The 19,112-nt window shown below is 34.7% G+C and overlaps 2 protein-coding genes across 3 annotated transcripts in view; both read right to left on the bottom strand.

Moving 5' to 3' along the window:
* Positions 1 to 19,112, bottom strand: part of LOC105153054 (octopamine receptor beta-2R) — an 83,813-nt gene that overhangs the window by 17,619 nt on the left and 47,082 nt on the right. For both annotated transcript variants that reach the window (XM_087414503.1, XM_087414502.1), the window contains exons 2-3: positions 5,604 to 6,894; positions 4,250 to 4,480 (exon numbers count right to left, since the gene is read on the bottom strand). In XM_087414503.1, coding sequence (XP_087270629.1) covers positions 4,250 to 4,480; positions 5,604 to 6,598 — 1,226 coding nt within the window. In that variant the 5' untranslated portion in view covers positions 6,599 to 6,894. The remainder of the gene's footprint in view (positions 1 to 4,249; positions 4,481 to 5,603; positions 6,895 to 19,112) is intronic.
* Positions 16,551 to 18,823, bottom strand: LOC147907151 (uncharacterized). Its single transcript, XM_087414504.1, has one exon. The coding sequence runs from the start codon at positions 18,663 to 18,665 to the stop codon at positions 17,649 to 17,651; it is 1,017 nt and encodes a 338-aa protein (XP_087270630.1). The 5' UTR covers positions 18,666 to 18,823; the 3' UTR covers positions 16,551 to 17,648.

Here is a 19,112-nt window from a genome sequence, read left to right on the forward strand (position 1 = left end):
ATCGTCACACCATGCGGATGCAGCTCGTGCGAGATACGCAGTATATGTAATTGAACAGAATAATAGAGTAATTGGTGCAGGGAATGAAAATGGAGATACATGACGCCATACATCCACACGTATTAAATTAGATTTAACTTATGAGTTTAATGATCATTTCTTAGAACTGCAAATATAACGCCTTAGTCATCGGAACCAAATGCCTTGCGTATTTTATTCTTTGTTCGTTGCATTATTTCTAATGCAAAACATAACTATTTATTATTAGTGGCAATAAAACATTGTCGCAATAATTATATTGACACACAAAATACAATAATGCGATAATGTCAATAAATAATATTGTTGCACCAATTTCTATGATATTTTATATAATTTTTATGTGACGAATTGATTCAAACACAATTAATTTCAATAGCATATCAAAGAAATCAATATTCATTATTTAGAGATTATTTTTAATATTAATTTCAACATACAACATATTACCTTTTCTAGTCATTCTAATTAGTTAGACGAATAATTTCTGTGTTCATTTTTAATTAATTGTTTAATATTTTTTCAAAAAATAAATTAAATATGCTTTTGTTGTATACAGGATGATTTTAATATATTTTGTCACCCATCATGAGCAGGTAGAGTGAATTGAATTGAGTCGAAAAGTCTTCTACTAGTTTGCAATTTTCGCGATAGTTAACAAAATATTAATTACTAAAAATTGCCAAATATTGATATTGAATAATTTTTCTCAAATACTATCAACTTTATAGAAAAGCTGTAAGAGACAAAAATTATTTCTTTTCTTCTCATAAAGTTCTGAGAATTTTTTTCAGAATTTTTTAATACTGTATTTTCTCATGTTGATAAAAATAAGAAAATGCAGTACTAAGCTGATAAAAAAATTCTGAAAAAATTTTTAGAGTTCTATGAAAAGAAAATAAACAATTTTTGTCTTTTGCAGTTTTTCTATAAGTTGATAGTATTTGAGTAAAAAAATTATTAAGACCAATATTTATAAGACCAATATTTGGCAATTTTTAGTAATTAATATCTCATTAACTATTGCGTAAACTGCAAAATGGTAGATGACTTTTCGACTCAGTTCGATTCACTCTACCTGCTCATGATCGATGACGAAATGTTAAAAGTCACCCTGTATATATGGCAATATATTGTAATATCATGATACTGATGATATATATGACACTTTATTTTAATGATTAAAAAATAGATAAAAATGCATACATGTGATTAAATTGTATCATTAAATTTAATAAAAACTTGATGTGACTATATGAAAATAAAAAATAAATTTATAGTTTTCGAAATTATGATATTCAAAATAGGCATATCATTACTTTGTATAAATTTAAAATTATCTTTTTATTTAATTATGCTAAAATCAAGAAGTTATAATTTTATAAATATATAATAACTGTCTCTTCCCTGGTGGAAATAAATTGCTGAAATCAACTGTAAAATCGTGGAAATGTGAAATGAAAATAATCGAAATATTATTGAATACTTTAGTACTATTTTTAATATTAAAATACTTTTTTAATATTAAAATACTATGAATTTTAGAGAAAATAAATAAAAAACAACGAAGAGAAATAAAAAATAACGAAAAATAATGCAAATATTTTAATATTTTTAGATATATTCAAAGAAATTGAACACTCAACTATGCTGAAATATTTTAATTCTAAACATAATTCTCTTAAAAATGTATGAAAAAAAGGAAAGTAATGCAAACCATACAATATTTTTATAGATTTATTAACATAAGTTGTATATTGAAATATGTTGAAATACTATAAATTCTAAGAAAAATTAATGAATATATTAAAAGATAATGAAAACGAAACACTAGAATTAAAATGTTCAAATTAAGAAAGTTTTAGCTATACAATATTAGTTAAAAGTGTTAGTCAATTAATTAACCAAGATAAGCTAATATCAGCCAATATTAGCAAAAATTCAAGCCAACATTCATTAGCCAATATTCAAAAAATTTAGATGATATTAGTTCTGAAGCCTTGAAGCCAATTACAGAAAACAAAACAACAAATAATTTGGTTTATACTTTTGAGACTTTCACGGGTGCTTTCTTAAGAGATGCCAAAAGATTATCGCTGTCGTGATCCATTGCTAATACCAACATTTTGTGAGTATTTACCATTCACTTTATCAGGGCACTGAGCGCACTGATACTGTATCAGTGCAGCACAACATTAGTATGTTTCTCATTCTAATGAAGTGAACGGAAAAATTCACGAATTTAATTTCTCTAAAGATTGATATTAATTTATCATATAACAAATTTTCTAAAAGCGATTGATTATATTAGGTGCGCAACTAAGTTCGCTGTTATTTTGATGAAAATGCATCAAAATAACAGCGAGAACTTAGTTGCGCACCTAATATAATAATGAACCCAGAACTGATAATGGAATCGACATCGAATCGACATTCATTATCATTTCTGCCTGGGGAAGTTTTTAAGTTTGCAGAAATCCTCAATTTTTTAGTCAACTATAACATTTTCAAAAGATTTGTCATACGCAATATTGATAGTGACTCGATTTTTGTATACATACAGCAACATGCGGTGGAAGTCGATGCAGTAGCCAATCATTTTTCGCTTTTATGAAAAAAGTAAATTGATTGGTTATCGCGCCAATTTCTGCCGCAGTGTAAGCGTAGGGTAAAATGTCTTTCGAATTGTATTTAAAATACTAATTGTAAATACTTTTAAAAAGTGTATTTAAAATGCAAAATAGGTCTTTCGAATCCATTTTAAATAGGTATTTTAAATAGTTTTCAAAATCGTTTTCCTAGTAAAAAAAAATTTTACAAAAATGTACAGAAAACCTATATAGATTGAGACAAGATGTTAGAAATTCTTAATTTTTCATAATGGGACATAGAGTGAGGTTTGTTTATCTCAGAAATCTACAGTTTTTCATAAATATTTGTAGCGAGACGTAGAGTAATATTGTTTGAGGTGAGAGGATTTCTTGGTTTTTCAAATAATGCTACTCTACGTCCCACTACGAATATCTACGAAAAACTAAGAATTTCTAAAATCTTATTTGAATCTATGTATCTTTTCGTAAAAACTTTCCGCCAGGGTAGTACACATTTTTTAAAAATATTTTACGTTTAAAATCTATTTTTAATGGAATTCGAAGCCCTGATTATAGTATTATAAATAAAGTATTTCTGATGAGATTATTTAAAATTTTTTAATATGATATAATTTGGAAATGCGATCGTTTACTTGAACAAATCAAATTAATACGAGAAGTGTCGGTTACAATCAAAATTAGATGTTAAGAGTAATGTACATTTTTAGAAATCTACATAATATTTTAAATAAAACTGGAACATTTATTTTTTAATTAAGATTTGATATTTATGGACTATCTGGAATTAATTTTCTTTTTACAGATTAATTTGCAGTTTGAATATTTATAAAAACCTTTGGCCAATCATGGGACTTGATTCATATACATGATTCCAAGGAAAATTTACGAAAATATAAAAAACCCATTTGGCATTTACCTATTTTATAAATGGTTGAATGATAGACATGATTTCATTTCAAATGTAAAATGAAAATGATTTTCCAAATACTATTTAAAATGGAAAATGTAAAATGCCATTTACATGTTAAATATATATTTAAAATAGAACTATTTTAAGTATTACCCAGCCTTGTGTAAGCGTTACTATATTCTATGTATAGGAGCCAATATTGAAATATAAAATAAATAAATAATTTGATTAATTGATTACTAGTTACGACTTAATAATAGTTACAAAGTAGCAGATACAAAAATACTGCGCATCTATATACATATATATTGCAGATTTAAACGTAATTCTTCTCTAATTAAATTTATTGCGTTCATTGATTTTTATTTTGAAATTTACTGAATTCTTCATAATCTTAATATTTTATATTGAATTGTTAATAAAATTTTAATATGATAATATTGGAGTGGGTCAATTGCATTCAATATGCAATTCTCAGTACATACATAAATATAATTATTTATTAAAATTTCAGTAAAAAGTTTCCATCAGAATCATTTTAATTAATTTTGAATGTGTTTCAAAGGTGACTTAAATTTATCGAGTAAATAATAATAGAGTAGTAAAACAAATAAAATTTTAATGAAATTTCAAAAAGATAAAGTGATAAAATAAAATGCATACCTTAATTTGTCAGACCAATTCGTACCTGAGGGATGGTCGACGAAAATCCAGTGCTTCGAGATCCAATGGCTCTCGTTTACAGAGCGAACAGAAAGCACATTGCAAGGTATTTTTAAACGCTTCTCGAAAGTCGCGATTAAAATATGCATAAATCAATGGATTTAATGCTGAATTCGTATACCCAATCCAAAATAGAATCGCAATCACGATGTTGGGACATGGACAAGTCTCGCCGCAAAGCGCTGTAGTGACGTACCTGACAATTAAGTTAATAATTATTTATGTGTATAAATGTTGAAAATACAAAGACAAAAAATTAAATTCAAACTTTGAAAAAAATGGAAAATATGAGAACTAATTTATTCAAATTCAATGCTTATTTTAAGTTTCTGTAAAATTATTCTGTTATTTTGTATATTTAATTTTAAAAAATAAAGTTTAAATTTCGATTTTATTTAATTTGTGATTCATAGAAAAATCAGAAAAAGTACACTTTACATAAAAAAACAAATTATTATATTCTTTATAATTTCGTTTTTAAAAAAATTAAATTTTAAAACTGTAATTAAAATTGAAATTAAAAATATACTTTTTCGGTTTAAACTTATATTTTTAATAATACTAATTACAACATAATGAATTTGATTTAATATATATATTTCTTCTCTTTCTCTCTCTCCCTCTCTCTCTCTCTCTCTCTCTCTCTCTCTCTCATTTTCTTAGTTATCCTCATTTGTCTTTTACTAGAATCTGTATGAAATAAAATTAAAATATCCATTTTAATAAAAAAATTAATTTCCCTTTTTTACAATTAACTTTCGTAGAAACTATAAATTTTTTCTATTTAATATATAAAAACTTTTTATTATATATAATTATTATATTTTTGATAGACACGTATATTTTTGATACACGTTGATATAAATGGCTATCATACTTTCGATAGACGATACACTAGATAATTTATGTTGTACATAGTTAAAGTATACATAGTTAAAAGTTATTTTGTCTCGAAAGTAACTGAAAACGTTCATGTTTTTGATTTTTGTAATTGGTTTTTTTTAAAAAGAACTTTACATGCGAAAAATGTTTTAGTACATTTTTGACTTTTTCTCTGATTGAGAATCATCACTTTTCTAATTTTATTTTATTTCATAATAGATCACTAAACAGTTTAATTTGCATAAGTTAAGCATTTTACCAATATAATCAATTATACATTAAAAAAAATAAAGTATTGATAGATTTAATTCATCTGTTGAATAGAAAGAGAGTAATCTATTATGATTAAGAATACAGCAAATTAATTAATTTTTAGCAATTTAACACATTAACATGTAATATTTCATTTATAAATTAGTTGTTAACAGCACACATACCAAAGAAAAAATGGTAACCAGCAAAGGATGAAAGTGCCCATAATGATACTTAACGTTCTCGCTGCTTTGTGTTCTCTTTTCATCTTCATCATATGTTTATCTTTTGTCGGTGTATGTAAATGCTCGGTGTTTATTTCATTTAAAGTCAGAGTTTTTGACGATCCAGCGCTATTCAGTTCACCATTTAAATTATTAAGATCTTTACTCGGTCTGTGACTGAGCAACATAGCGTTACCCATTCTGCTGTGCATCTGCTTTTCTTGCTTGTTAGCCTCTTTGAATATAGCAAAATATGTGACCGCCATGATGGTACACGGTATCCAAAAGGATATGCTTGATGACAGTATAGCATATATTCTGTTGACTTTAAATTCGCAGAGTTCTGGATGCTTATGCCTATGCACGCTGTTTTCTTCCGTAGTGTACCAGCCGTAGAAGATTGGCACGAAGGAAATGATGGCCGGCGACACCCAACAGGCTAATAGCATAAATGCCACTACTCTTTTCGTCATGTTGATGGGATATTTGAGTGGCTTCACGATCGCATAATATCGATCTACCGAGATGCACATTAGGTGGAGTATTGAGCTAGTGCTAAAGTAGACATCTAAAGAATTCCAAACGTCACACATGAAATAGCCGAAAAGCCATTTGCCGGTCACCTGCACGCTAGCGTTGAAGGTCATCGCAAACATCGCCACCAGCATATCCGCTAGTGCTAACGAGACTACGAAATAATTGGTAATAATTCGTAGCTTTCTGTGCCGTATTACGGACACCATCACTAACAAATTACCGAACAACGCTGTGGTGATGATTGAACCGAGGATGCAGATCTTCACGATTGCTGAGGGCATGTCTGACCAGTTGATCTCCATTTCGTTCACCTCGGTATTATTGGCACGAGGATTCTCTTCGATCGAAGTGACATCTAATAACGATGTCACGTCGAAAGAAGAGATCTCCGTCGGAGCGAATGTTGGTTTTGCGGTCATGCTCGCACAATGGCAATTTTCGCCACTGTGCGTTGATCGTTCTTTAGTTTTTCTTCTTGATCAAAGAGTTATATAGGGAGATGATATTAAGTGATAGAAGTTCCGACTAGTTGACGCACTTGACAGACGTTCATCTTCAATTCAAGTAACAAGAAGACTATTTTTCCATGATTTGATCTTAAGTTTGTGTGCCAGCGTAATCGGTAAGGTTTACGAGATTTATGAAGAAATTTATTCGAACGGAACGTCTCGTAATAAAGCTTCGGTGATGTCGTCATATATTAATTCTTCAGAATCTGTAAATAAAAAAGAATAAAACGTTCTTCAGAAAATTAAAGAATTGTTTTAACCTATAATTACAATATACAAGCGAGTAAATATAGGCGTTCGTAAATCTATGAAAATATTCTTTTCATTAGGAGATTAACTGCAAGGCATAGACATTTAAATAGATATAGTATAAAATTTTATGACAACAAAATATTTTGTTTTCCGAGATATTCTATTATTTGTAATGCCACAAAATTATTTGATACATTTTTCCTTGAAAATTATGTAAATATATTAACGTTATTAAGTTGTTAAGTACATTTGATTTATTTATTAGGTGTTGGAATTAATTCGTAGCGTTTTACAAGAGATGGGAAGTGATGGGAAGTACTTTCATTAATGTATTTTTTAATGCTCATGTGAAATAAATAACATTCTTTCATTAAAAAACGCTACGAATTAATTCCAACACCTAATACAGTATCTAAAATTTGTATATGCAAACGATGAAATTTAAAATATATAATAATTGAAAATTATAAAATTAAAAGAAATTGTATTCAGTTATAAATTTTATAATTGCCCGAAAAAAATGTTGTCTATATATGGACATATTTTATATATAATTGTATGTAATTGTATATAAAATATGTTAATTTTTTATATAATTATACAAGATATTTAATATTGGGAGTATGCATATTAATTTAAAAAAATTTTCAAGAGATGGCGTAACTGGTACTATCGCATCGCGCCATTTTGGTGCTACCTTTATGTTCAAAAGCACCATCATGTGGCTTTAGTTTTCAGTATGTGTCATTTTGCCGAAGTATAAACAACATTGTTTTTTTTTAGCATTAAATAAGTCGAATTTTTTGCCAACAAAACGCAATTTGCGGAAAGCTCTGCTTTTTTGCTTCCATTTAAAAAAAAGTGCTGCTGAAAGTCGACAAATGCTCGGAAGCTTATGATAATTATACTCCATTAATTTCAATACTTTCACTATAAAAAAGGTGATTTTGACACGAAAGACGAGGAACGTCCATGCCAACAAAGAAAAAATTTGGAGATGAGGAAGTGGAAGCTTTACTCGAATCAAACGCAAGAAAAACTTATAGAATCATTAAATGTTAATCGATCAACGATTTCCAGATTTGAAGGTCATTGGAATGATTCAAAAGCAAAGAAATTGGGTACTGTACGAGTCGTACCCGAAGCCGAAGGACGTCGAAAGACGCAAAATGATCTGTAAATTGTTGCTTCAAAGATATAAAAGAAAACATATTTGCATCGAAGAAAACATATCATGACGGATGAAAAATGGATACGATAATCCGAAGCGCAAAAAATCTTGATGTAGGCGAACCACCAACATCGACGACAAAGCCGAATATTCATGGCGCCAAGCTCATGCTTTGTATTTGGAGGAATCGGTTGGATGTAGTGTGTTATGAGCTGCTCCAACGAAATCATTACTGGGGAATGCTACCATCAACAATTGATGCAATTGATCCGAGCATTGAAGCAAAAACGATCAAATTACGTGAAAAGACACGACAAAGTAATTCTCCAGCACGACAACACTCGGCCACATGTTGCGAAACCGGTCAAGGAAACATTAGAAGCGCTTAACTGGGATGTCCTATCACATTTGCCGTATTCTTCAGATATTGCTCCTTCCGATTATCATTTATTTCGATCGATGACTCATAGCCTGTCTAAGCAGCATTTCCATTCTTATGAAGATACCAAAAAATTGTCGATTCGTAGATAGTCTCAAAAGATGTGTGACTCTTTCGATGTGAAATCCATCTATTATCAAAAAGATGAGAAAAAGTGATTAGCGATGGATAATATTTTGAATGATCAATTTGTAACCATTTTTTCACAATAAAGCCGTATATTTACCAAAAAATCTCTTAAAATTAATGCACTCCTAGTGAATAACGATAAAAGTCTCGCATACGATGAAGCGGACTAAACGCAATTGAAAAGTGTATCATTTTGCAATTTTCGCGATAATTAACAAGATATCAATGATTAAATGTCATGAAATATTAATTTTCAATAATTTGAAACAACCTAACTTCCATTGCGCGGAATAGCTCGTAGGACGAATTTATCGGGCCGGGAACGAAAGAGGTTCTTTACGAAGAAAGGAGGCGCTTACAAATAACGCTAGAACTGTGTAATAAAGTAAAACAAAATACTCTTTATTACATTCAACACAATACAAACAGATAGCTCTGAACATAATACATAATAAAATAAAGTGAATAATGAAAATAATAACGACAACGCGTGTCGTATCCTATTTCGAATGCACGGGATCGAGCGTTGGTATTGCGGCGCGGTAATACGGAACGGATGCTACGCGGCACGGGTTCACATCGATAAGGTAGCGCCGCGGATTCGGCGAAGCTCGGTTCGGTTCGTACATTCTCGCCAAGCGGTATCCCCACATGTATGACGGTACCGGAATCTGTCGCGAGTAGCGCTCGGCAGTGTTCGGTCGTTCTCGCGGAACGTCGGCTAGTACTTGCAAATGTTTGCGATTTTTTAAAATTATTCGGGTGCACTGCGCCCATATCGCTGCATATCATACAGCGGCATCTGGCTGATGTTCGACCGGGAATGATGCGGTTTCTCGGGGCGCATCGTTATATCACCTCCTCTCCCGGTAGTGCCTGAATTTGAGGCACACCTACTTTTGTACTTGCTTTCATACCGAGCGTACGAATCCGTTGTGGTTGAAACGGATGTTCCACTTGTGTCTGTATCGCCTTGTTTTAAATTAGCGGGACACATGGGCTGAAAAATGTGAAACCTCCGATCCATGATCCGTCCTGGTTGTATTTTCATATGAATTGATGGGAATGATAGCGGACCCATGACCCGCGGCTGCAGACCTGTTTGTCGCTCGATTATCAGTCGACGATCCATTTCTGATCGCGACGGTGGAAGGCTGATGAGCCATACCACCAGCTCCCCGTCCGATCGTTGTACTCCGTTCTTCGCTATGGGCATTTTCCGTGGTCTCGATAGCGGGTCGACACTGGCCAATGTGCTGATGTCCTGCGCCGAGATTACTATCCCCATGTCTTTTCATGCCCGGATTTTCTGGATCGAACTTCTTCAGCGCTTCGATGATGGCATTAATTGCATCGATGAGGCTTATTTCTTCGGACTCGTTCTCCATTATAACGAAAAAACAGACGAAAAAAGATCGTTTGTTGATCTCGTAGGGATATATTCCGTTCGGTTGTTCTAGATCTTTCTTTGTTTTTAACGCACGGGGTCCTGACTGCTTTCTGCCCCTCTCTCTTCCCCGATGTCATTGTCTTCTCTCTCGGAGTCCCCGTCGGTATCGATCTCCCCTTTCACGTTATCGTTCTCGTCGTTACCCGATGGCTCATTCGGGGCGGGCTTTAGATCTTGCACATGTATGTGTCTGTACCAGCGTCCGCTCTTTGCATGCACGTCGACTATTGTCGATGATACCACACGACGTATCTCGAGCGACCCTACGAATTTCCTGGATAGCTTTGCGTTGAACGTGGCGGCTTTATTTGAGAGCGGGTATTCTCGCTTGTACCCACTCTCCTATTGTTGGCTTCCATGGGCGTCGTCGCAAGTCATAATACTTCTGCTGTCTCTGCTGAAATGCGCGAGTTAAATTTAATCTAACCAGCTCCTGGCCCTCTTCGAGATACCGGCACGTGGTATCGGGCGGCGGCACGAATTCCGTTCGCGCTTCTCGGGCGTTCACGGGCGATGCGAATTCCCGCTTGAAATTCAAGTACGCCGGTGTGTATTCTGTGGCCTCGTGGCGCGCGGTATTAAACGCAAATTAGATCTCTAGCAAGCGTTCGTCCCAGTTCTTATGATTGCGATCCACAAACTACGCTAGCATCATTTTTATTTTGCGGTTCGACGGGGTTGTACTGCGGAGCGTGTATCGGTGTGTACGTATGACGAATATTGCATGTTTTTAGTAGTTTTTCGAGTTGCGTCGAGCGGAGTTGTGTGCCGTTATCGGAATGGATGATATCCGGACATCTGTGTCGGAAGATTATGGCCTCGGCGATGCTTGAGATGACCACGGTGGTGCGGAGAAAGGGGCGTAATTCTACTCACTTTGAAAATGTGCCCTGCATATTAAACAGCCACGTGTGGCCCTTCCTCGAACGCGGTCTCACTAAATTCAGCGTCACTTGCTGCTATGGCCGATTTACTGCCGTGGCATGCATCGTTTCCGCCGGTTTCGCCTGTGCCACCTTATACGTCAGGCAATTTTGGCAGCCCCGCACGTACCGCGCGATCTCCCTCATCATTTCCGGCCAATAATAAATCCGGACGATCCGAGCAATGATTTTTGCGATGCCCAGATGCCCGGCAGTCGCATTGTCATGATTATTGTACAGGACTTCTGTCCAATTTTTTTTCGGAACACAGATTTTTCACTATGATTCCGCGGTGGTCTCCTTGAAGTCGAGATCGTGAAATAGATGGCGGTATAACTTCCCGTCGAGAATTTCGTAATCGGGATATTCGTTGGGACAGTCGCGTACGAAGTACGTGCCATGAGCATCGGGGCGTGTTGACTGCGGCTACGGTTACTGACTGTCGCGATAGTGCATCGGCGATTTTGTTTAACGTCTCTTTCCGGTATCGGATCTCGAGATCGTATTGCTGGAACTCGAAGGTCTAGCGTCTCAGCCGTCCTGAAGGCGTTTTTAATTTTTGGAGTCAACTCAAGGATTGGTGATCAGTTATGACGGTAAACGGGTACCCTTTCAGGTAGTCCCGCATCCTGCGTATGCTCCAGACGGTAGTCAGGCACTCCATCTCCGTCGCGCTGTAATTTCGCTCGGCCTGATTCAACATTCGGCTCGCGTATCATCCTCTCCCCCTCGGAGAAGTTCTGAATAAGCACGGCTCCCAGACCTGTAGTACCTGCATCTGTTTGTAGGTAAAATCGCTTCGTAAAAAATTGAGGCACGCTAGTACAGGCGCAGATGTCAAAATGTCTTTTAGTTTCCGGAAGGTGGCTCCCTCCTTGGGTCCTCACTTTCATCAAGCGTTTTTTTTTTGGTCAGTGCAATTAAGGACATAGCGATGGTAGCAAAGTCCTGTATGAAACAGCGGTACCACGATGCCACGCCCAGGAATTGTTTGATTTGTTTAACGATTCGGGATTCGGGCCAGTCTGCGATTGCGCGTATCTTTTCGAGGTCCGTTTTTATGCCGTCTTGGTTTATACCATTTCATGATGTAGCTGAGATATTTGAGAAGGTCTACGCAAAATCGGCATTTGTCGGGATTCAGTCTCAATCGCGCTTCCTGTAATCGCCCAAAAACTTCTTGGAGGATTTGCAGGTGTTCCTCGAAAGATCATGATGAATATAGACCGGACGGCATTACGCGGAATTGGTATAGATTCTTCTCCGGAATCGTGAACGCGGGTCAGCACTTTGCTCTCCGGCCAGTACCCGCTCTTTAAGTCCAATATTGTCAGATATCGTGCCCCCCCCTCAGTTTGTCACGGTTATCTGCGGTAGTGGATAGACGTCGAGTTCGGTTACTTCATTCACGCGCCGGAAGTCTATACAAAATCTGTTCTTTTCGTCCTTTTTCTTGACTATTACGACTGGGGAGCTCCATGGGCTATGAGAAAGTTCTACTACCTCCTCTTCCTGCATACTCTCTACTTCGGCATTGCTTGCATCGCCGGATTTCGTGGACGATATTTTTGTTTAATAGAGCGGGTATTCGGTTTTAAGCGAATGTGATGCTGAATTAAGTGGATGGGGCTTGTGACCACTTCGAATAACGGTAGCTCGGTGTCTCGGAACTCCCGTAGCTGTTGTTCCTTCCCCACAGTACGTTTCCGTAGCCCCCCTGCCGTGGCCGTGATGTTCATATCCGGGAGCTGCGCTTCGGTGATGCCGGAATAGGTAAACCGATTAGGAATAGCTCGTCGGACGAATTTATCGGGCCAGGAACGAAAGAGGTTCATTGCGGAGAGAGGAGGCTCTTACAAATAATGCATAGAATTGTGTAGTAAAGTGAAACAAAATACTCTTTATTACATTCAACACGATACAAACAGATAGCTCTAAACACAATACAATAAAATAAAGTGAATAATATAATGAAGATAATAACGAGATGGTCGCGTGTCGCACCTGGTATTTCGAACGCACGGGGCCGAGCGTTGGTGCGTCCTAATGTCGCGGCGCGGTAACACGGCACGGATGCTAACGCGGCACGGGTACACACCGATACGGTCGCGACGCGGAAGCGCGCGTCGCGGATTTTGAATGCTTATAGCACACCTGAATGTATACGTACGTCGGCGGCCGAGAACACCCGGCAGAGGCGAAGAAAACTTTATCCCCTGTTTTGTTACCAATCGCACCGGTATAAGATTTCAGGTGGTGCCTTTCGACTATTGGGAACGCCCAACGAAGGCAGAGTACTCCCTACTCCTTTGTCACGTCTAATCGACGGATATAGCGAGAATCGGCTTCCAAAGGTGCTGAGAACCAGCAAAGGCGAAATCCGCTTCATTCCCTGAACGCGTTGTCGACAGGAATCTCGTAGCAGGAAACTGCTCGTAGCGGATTGGGATTGCTTTCGAGTCGGTAGGATCTGGTCGTTGGATAGGAATCGAAGCAAAAAGCCTCTGTAAAAATCCGCGGCCTTTTATATGACCAATTTTTGGTAGCGCCGCGAATTCGGCGAAGCTCGGTTCTCGCTGAGCGGTACCCCCATATGTATGACGGTACTGAATCTATCGAGTAGCACTCGGCAACGTTTCTCGCGGAACGTTGGCTGGTACTTGCGAAACGATATTTGCGATTTTCTAAAATTATTTGGGCATACCGCGTCCTCATCGCTGCTTATTATACAGCGGCATCCGGCTGATATTCGAGCGGTAACAATGCGATTTCTCGGGTTTTATATTTTTTATTCAATTTTTTATTCAAGTTATCAACTTTACAGAAAAATAGCAAGAGACAAAAATTGTTTATTTTTTTCTCATAGAACTCTAAGAATTTTTTCACAACTTTTTGTCAATTTTTTAATTAGTATTGCACTTTTTTATTGGCAATTATGATTACCAATATGAGAAAATGCGATAAAAGTTCTGAAAAAATTCTCAAAACTCTATGAGAAGAAGATAAACAATTTTTAAAAACTAAAAGATAGATCAAAAAATGAGCAAGAAAGATTTTAATTTAAAATAATATAATATTTTACATCACAAATTAATATTTGATGTCATAAAGATGGAACATTTCGACTAAGTCTTTATCATTCAATTGAAGTCACAAAATTTTAAATTAATACATAATATTTAAACGTTGGATAAACTTTAAATTAAATAAAATTACAAATTATATAGTCACAATAAATAGCACATAAAACGTTTAGAAGATATTAAAAACTATTTTTTCGTTGGACGGCGAGAAAGAGTAGGATCAATTATGTAAAATTATATGTGTAGTCAAAAGTTGAGTCAAATTTATCTCAATATGTATCTATATAAAAAGAAATCAATTATATGATATAAAAATCGTGAAAAACTAAGTGAAATTAAAACAATTATCAAACTTACAAAGAATATTCTTCTCCATTAATGATGAGAGTTCATGTTATATCGAGTGTTACCAGACAAATGCGAAAGATACATCGATGATATTATTTATGTTAAATCTAATAAGGACAAAAACTTTAATACGTACTTATTCTGAAACCGATTTTAATAAACAGATATAGGGATCGTTTAGCCTCTCGTTATCTTTTCGTAAGTTAATGCCTTTTTCTTGTTCTTTAATGCTAAGCATTTTTAATGCTAAGCAAGAAATAAACCTTTTAGTGTAATTCTATTCAGAGTCCATGGCTTTAACATTATTCCAATCAAAAAAATAATTAAAATTCAAAATATGCTCTAAAATTACCGAGTATTTCGACGAATTCATCTTAATAAATTATTAATATATTCTTGTTTTTAATTGGCTAACGTAGAATACATACAGTTCTTGCAATTAATTTTATATAGGATAACTCTGGCGAATACGCCGCGCCAGGATTTACGCCGTAGAAGTTAGAAAAAATAGAAGCAGTGGGGGTAATTTTTCCGAAACTACTTTTACATGCCTTTATGTAATATTATTATTGTGTTACGATTTCAATTTCTTACTGTTAATATGAATGAAATTATTGTGAATTGAGTTGATTTGTCACTGTAATAAGAAGTATTATTATCAATTATAATCTATATAAAATGATTACTGTTGGGCGCGTAAAAGACTTACAATTAGTGGTTATTTCGTGATACATAAGTATAGAGGAATAATAAAGCATGTTATATAGCAAAATACAAATGCTTTGCTCTCAAAAAACGAACAAAGAAAGATCTTAATTTAAAATAATATTGTATAATATTTCACATTACTTCACAAATTAATATTCGATGTTATAAAGATATCATGGAACATTTCGACTATACTAAGTCTTCATCAGCCAATTAAAATCACAAAATTTTTAATTAATGCATAATGTTTAAATGTTGGATAAATTTTAAATTAAATAAAATTACAAAATATATAGTTATGTCGCAATAAACATATAAAATAGAGAAGGAATTGCATTGTTCCCTTTAGGTCGAAAGTGTGTCCAAAGTCCGTGTGAGAGAGAAAGCTATAGAGTGATACTCGTCCTCTCTGTGCATATGTCAAAATCATCACTTGAATCACAGTTTCGACACATTCTACACTTAATGTCTGAACTGCTTACTGCTCCGTGAAAATCAGTGAACATAATGATATATTGAAATATCAATTGGTGATAAAATGTCTATCATACACTTAAATTCAGTGTATTGCATTTTATACGGAAATCGCAAGAAATCTGTTTTCTATTATGCGTAAGTAAATATTTATTATGTAAAGCCTAAGATGTGATAAAATATAGGTTATATTATGTGCCAGTTTAATAAAGACTAATGTTACGTCTCAGTGTTGTTATTGAGATGTTTTCTCCGTTTTTGAGTCAATGTATTTAAACAATTTACTCGGGGACCGGAGATTAAGTTGTGTAGTTAAGGATGCGATTCACTGGGAAGTATTGGATAATTTAAAGGAAGGGTAACCTTGAATCCGGTGCCAAAAAGATCGCGAAGTTTATAGGCGAATCTACGTGGATCGTGTTTTGGAATGGTTTTGTAACTAGGAAACGTTAGGTTGACCTCCAATTTATTCAGAGTATAGACAGGTTCGCGAGGTGAGTCTACCGGTTTGTCTTGGTCTAGCAATTGCGCAAGTTTTTGGAAATAGGGGAAAGGATCTTGATTCGAAATAAGGGCCGATTTAACTTGGAACCTCAATCTCTTTTCCCTTTGTCTTCGTCCGCCTTTGGTAGGCATGGAAGTAATGCAAAAAAAAAAGAATTATAATGTTCCGGAGAACTGTCGTAAACGGGGGCCACGCTATTGGCAGCGACAGTCGTAACAGCTCTCTGGATACGAGGAAATTATGAATTCTCCGAGGAAGTGCCGACAACGGGGGCCACGCTATTGGCAGCGACAGTCGCAACGACTCCTCAGATATTCATATATATGTGTATATTTGTATGAAGAATTAGAGATCAGAGATTTAGACGTTCCGTCGATAGATTCGATTTGATATTATCGTTTATTAAAAGAAAGATAAATGTGAAAACGAGGTTCTGATGAAGCGCGAGGATAGTTCTCACCTTGACTGTAACTGACTGACTGGCTGAGTGATCGAAGCAGTGCGAGTCTGAAAGTGAGTCTAAGTCTAAGTCTAAGTCTAAGAGTCTGAGTTTGAGAGTTTGAGTATAAGAGTTTGTGAATAAAAATGTATAAAAATGTACATTTCTGTCTTCGACAGCTCCCTTTATATACTGAAAATGAGTATGGGAGTGTCCTTTCAGAACCAATCGACACTTCTCAAAATTTGGTAGAACCTATACTCGCGCTTCCTTTGAGATAAGGCAGCAAGGCTCCGCGTAAGCCCTACTCCCCACTCTACAAGTTTATTCTTAATAAGTAATAGTTGAATTTTAACAATTTGTTATAAAAATTCGGTTTTCCTTAATATCCTTTATGCGAGGCGAATTCACTACATTCATTACATATATTTAAGATTAATTTAACTTTATTAGAAAAAGAAAAAGGGAAAAAAAGAAAAAGATATTCGTTCTCGCATTCAGGAAGGTTTCTATTTTACTGCTAATTACTTAATCGTTAAACGCTAATATAATATACGTTATTATTATATAATGTTAATGTATAATACGCTTTTATATTTGTTATTTTATAGGAGGGCTTCTTTGAGAAAGATCGTGTGATATTCTTAGACATTCTTTCTAGAATATTCTATAGATAATTTTTATGACGCCTAAAAGTACATAACGTGATCTATCTGTTAGAGTTTGAATGTTCAAATAAAGAAACTGGCTATAAAAGAGAAACGGAATTTCCAGTTTCGAAATAAGGAAAATAGGGAAATCTAGCGATAAGATAAAGTAAAGTATAAATTGTATACCTATGGTGAATATATTATTCTATAAAGAATAAGGGGATTTTATTGGTATGTAACACCTCCCTCTTTAAGTCATGCGTGATGCACTTAATGTGCGCCACGCATGATTATATATAAAATAACATTAAATATACATGTGTATATAGAATATGCCGATTATAGAAAGAAGTGTTTACAACTGTGGATATATTCTAGCGTTTTCTTGTTCAATAGAGATATTTTCTTCTTGATTCATGATGTTCTTGGGCAGACTCGAATTTTTTCCTGATGTAGTTAATTTTTCTGCTGCTTCCTCTTGAGGTGTTTCCCTCTTCTTGGGTTTTTGGGAGAGATGTATGATTAGATTTGTAATTGAGTCCCAAAGGGCCCCGATCAGATGTAATGACCAGCCATAAATTGTATGTATAGCCACATAGAAGTTCTTCTCCTGTCCTGGCGAGTGCAAATGTTACATCTTGCGTTGACAGTGAATATATGGTTTTCTCGTAGAAAGTGTCAAGCATTCTATTAGCATATCCTTCGTAAAGAACATCATAATGATTAAATTGACAATGGTCCATTGGTAAGGTTTTCCAGAAGGTATGTCCTCCGTCAATATCCATACAAGTGGTATCAGTATATGAACAGATTGTGCCCGATCTTAGACGAACTTGATTTGTTTCCAGGTTTATAGTAGTTTGGTAAGAAGTTAGTGTGATGGTCGTTGTTCCTTGTACAATGACGTTATCCCAAGTGCCATATGGATCAGAATATTGCGCGCCTGAACATCGTCCGTCTGAGCTCGCAGATCCCGCGAAAGTAGTTGGTCGTGTTGTAGTCTGGTTTATTTTCAAACCATATATGAAATTATTGGTATTAATGGAAAATACTCCAGTTAAATGCATCTTCCTACATCCGTCTGCAGTTATTTCTAGGATGTACTCTGCTTGTGCATTCGTTACTGTTGAAATGTGAGAGTGCATCCCACAATAATATATAAATCGATTAATAGACACCTTGCATTGAATTACATCTATGGGCTTGAATTTTGATAATTGAAGTAATTGGATATATGTTTTTTCAATTTGCGGTTGAGTTAGAGGAATATTGCAGCTTTCAACATCTAGGAGAGATAAAGTTGTGACATTTAGATGTGGTGATCCGCAATCATATCCGACGATTCCGTTAGGTTGAGAGATGTAGAGAGTCCACATGAGCATGGCAAATAACAATAGATTCGGCATCTTTTCGCTTTTTCTTATAAATACATTTTTTTTTTTAGAGAAAAAAAGGAAAAGAAACAATTATACACGAAGTTGTTTGCAAGATATAATACATAAGTACAAAATATAATACTTATTATAATATAATACTAATCGCGCGCGTATTTATATAATTTGTTTTAGATATGTATATACGTATATATATAAATATATATATATATATATATATATAAAGACTTGGATTGTTACGCGGCACAATTCAAATCTTCTCCGTCTCATTCCTTTTCTAAATGAATATGAGACGTCTTTAATTTATTAGGATGAACAATTTTTTGTTTTCCTTTTACAAAGAGTTTTATATTACCATTAGGTAATATATCCAATATCGTGTGAGGTCCGGAGTATTGATTACCGAGTTTGCCTTTCTTGGGTTCACATAATAAAAAGACTTCGTCATTGACTTGGAAA

Source organism: Acromyrmex echinatior, chromosome 16 (assembly GCF_024713525.1).
Source record: "Acromyrmex echinatior isolate Ae372 chromosome 16, ASM2471352v2, whole genome shotgun sequence".
NCBI lineage: Eukaryota > Metazoa > Arthropoda > Insecta > Hymenoptera > Formicidae > Acromyrmex > Acromyrmex echinatior.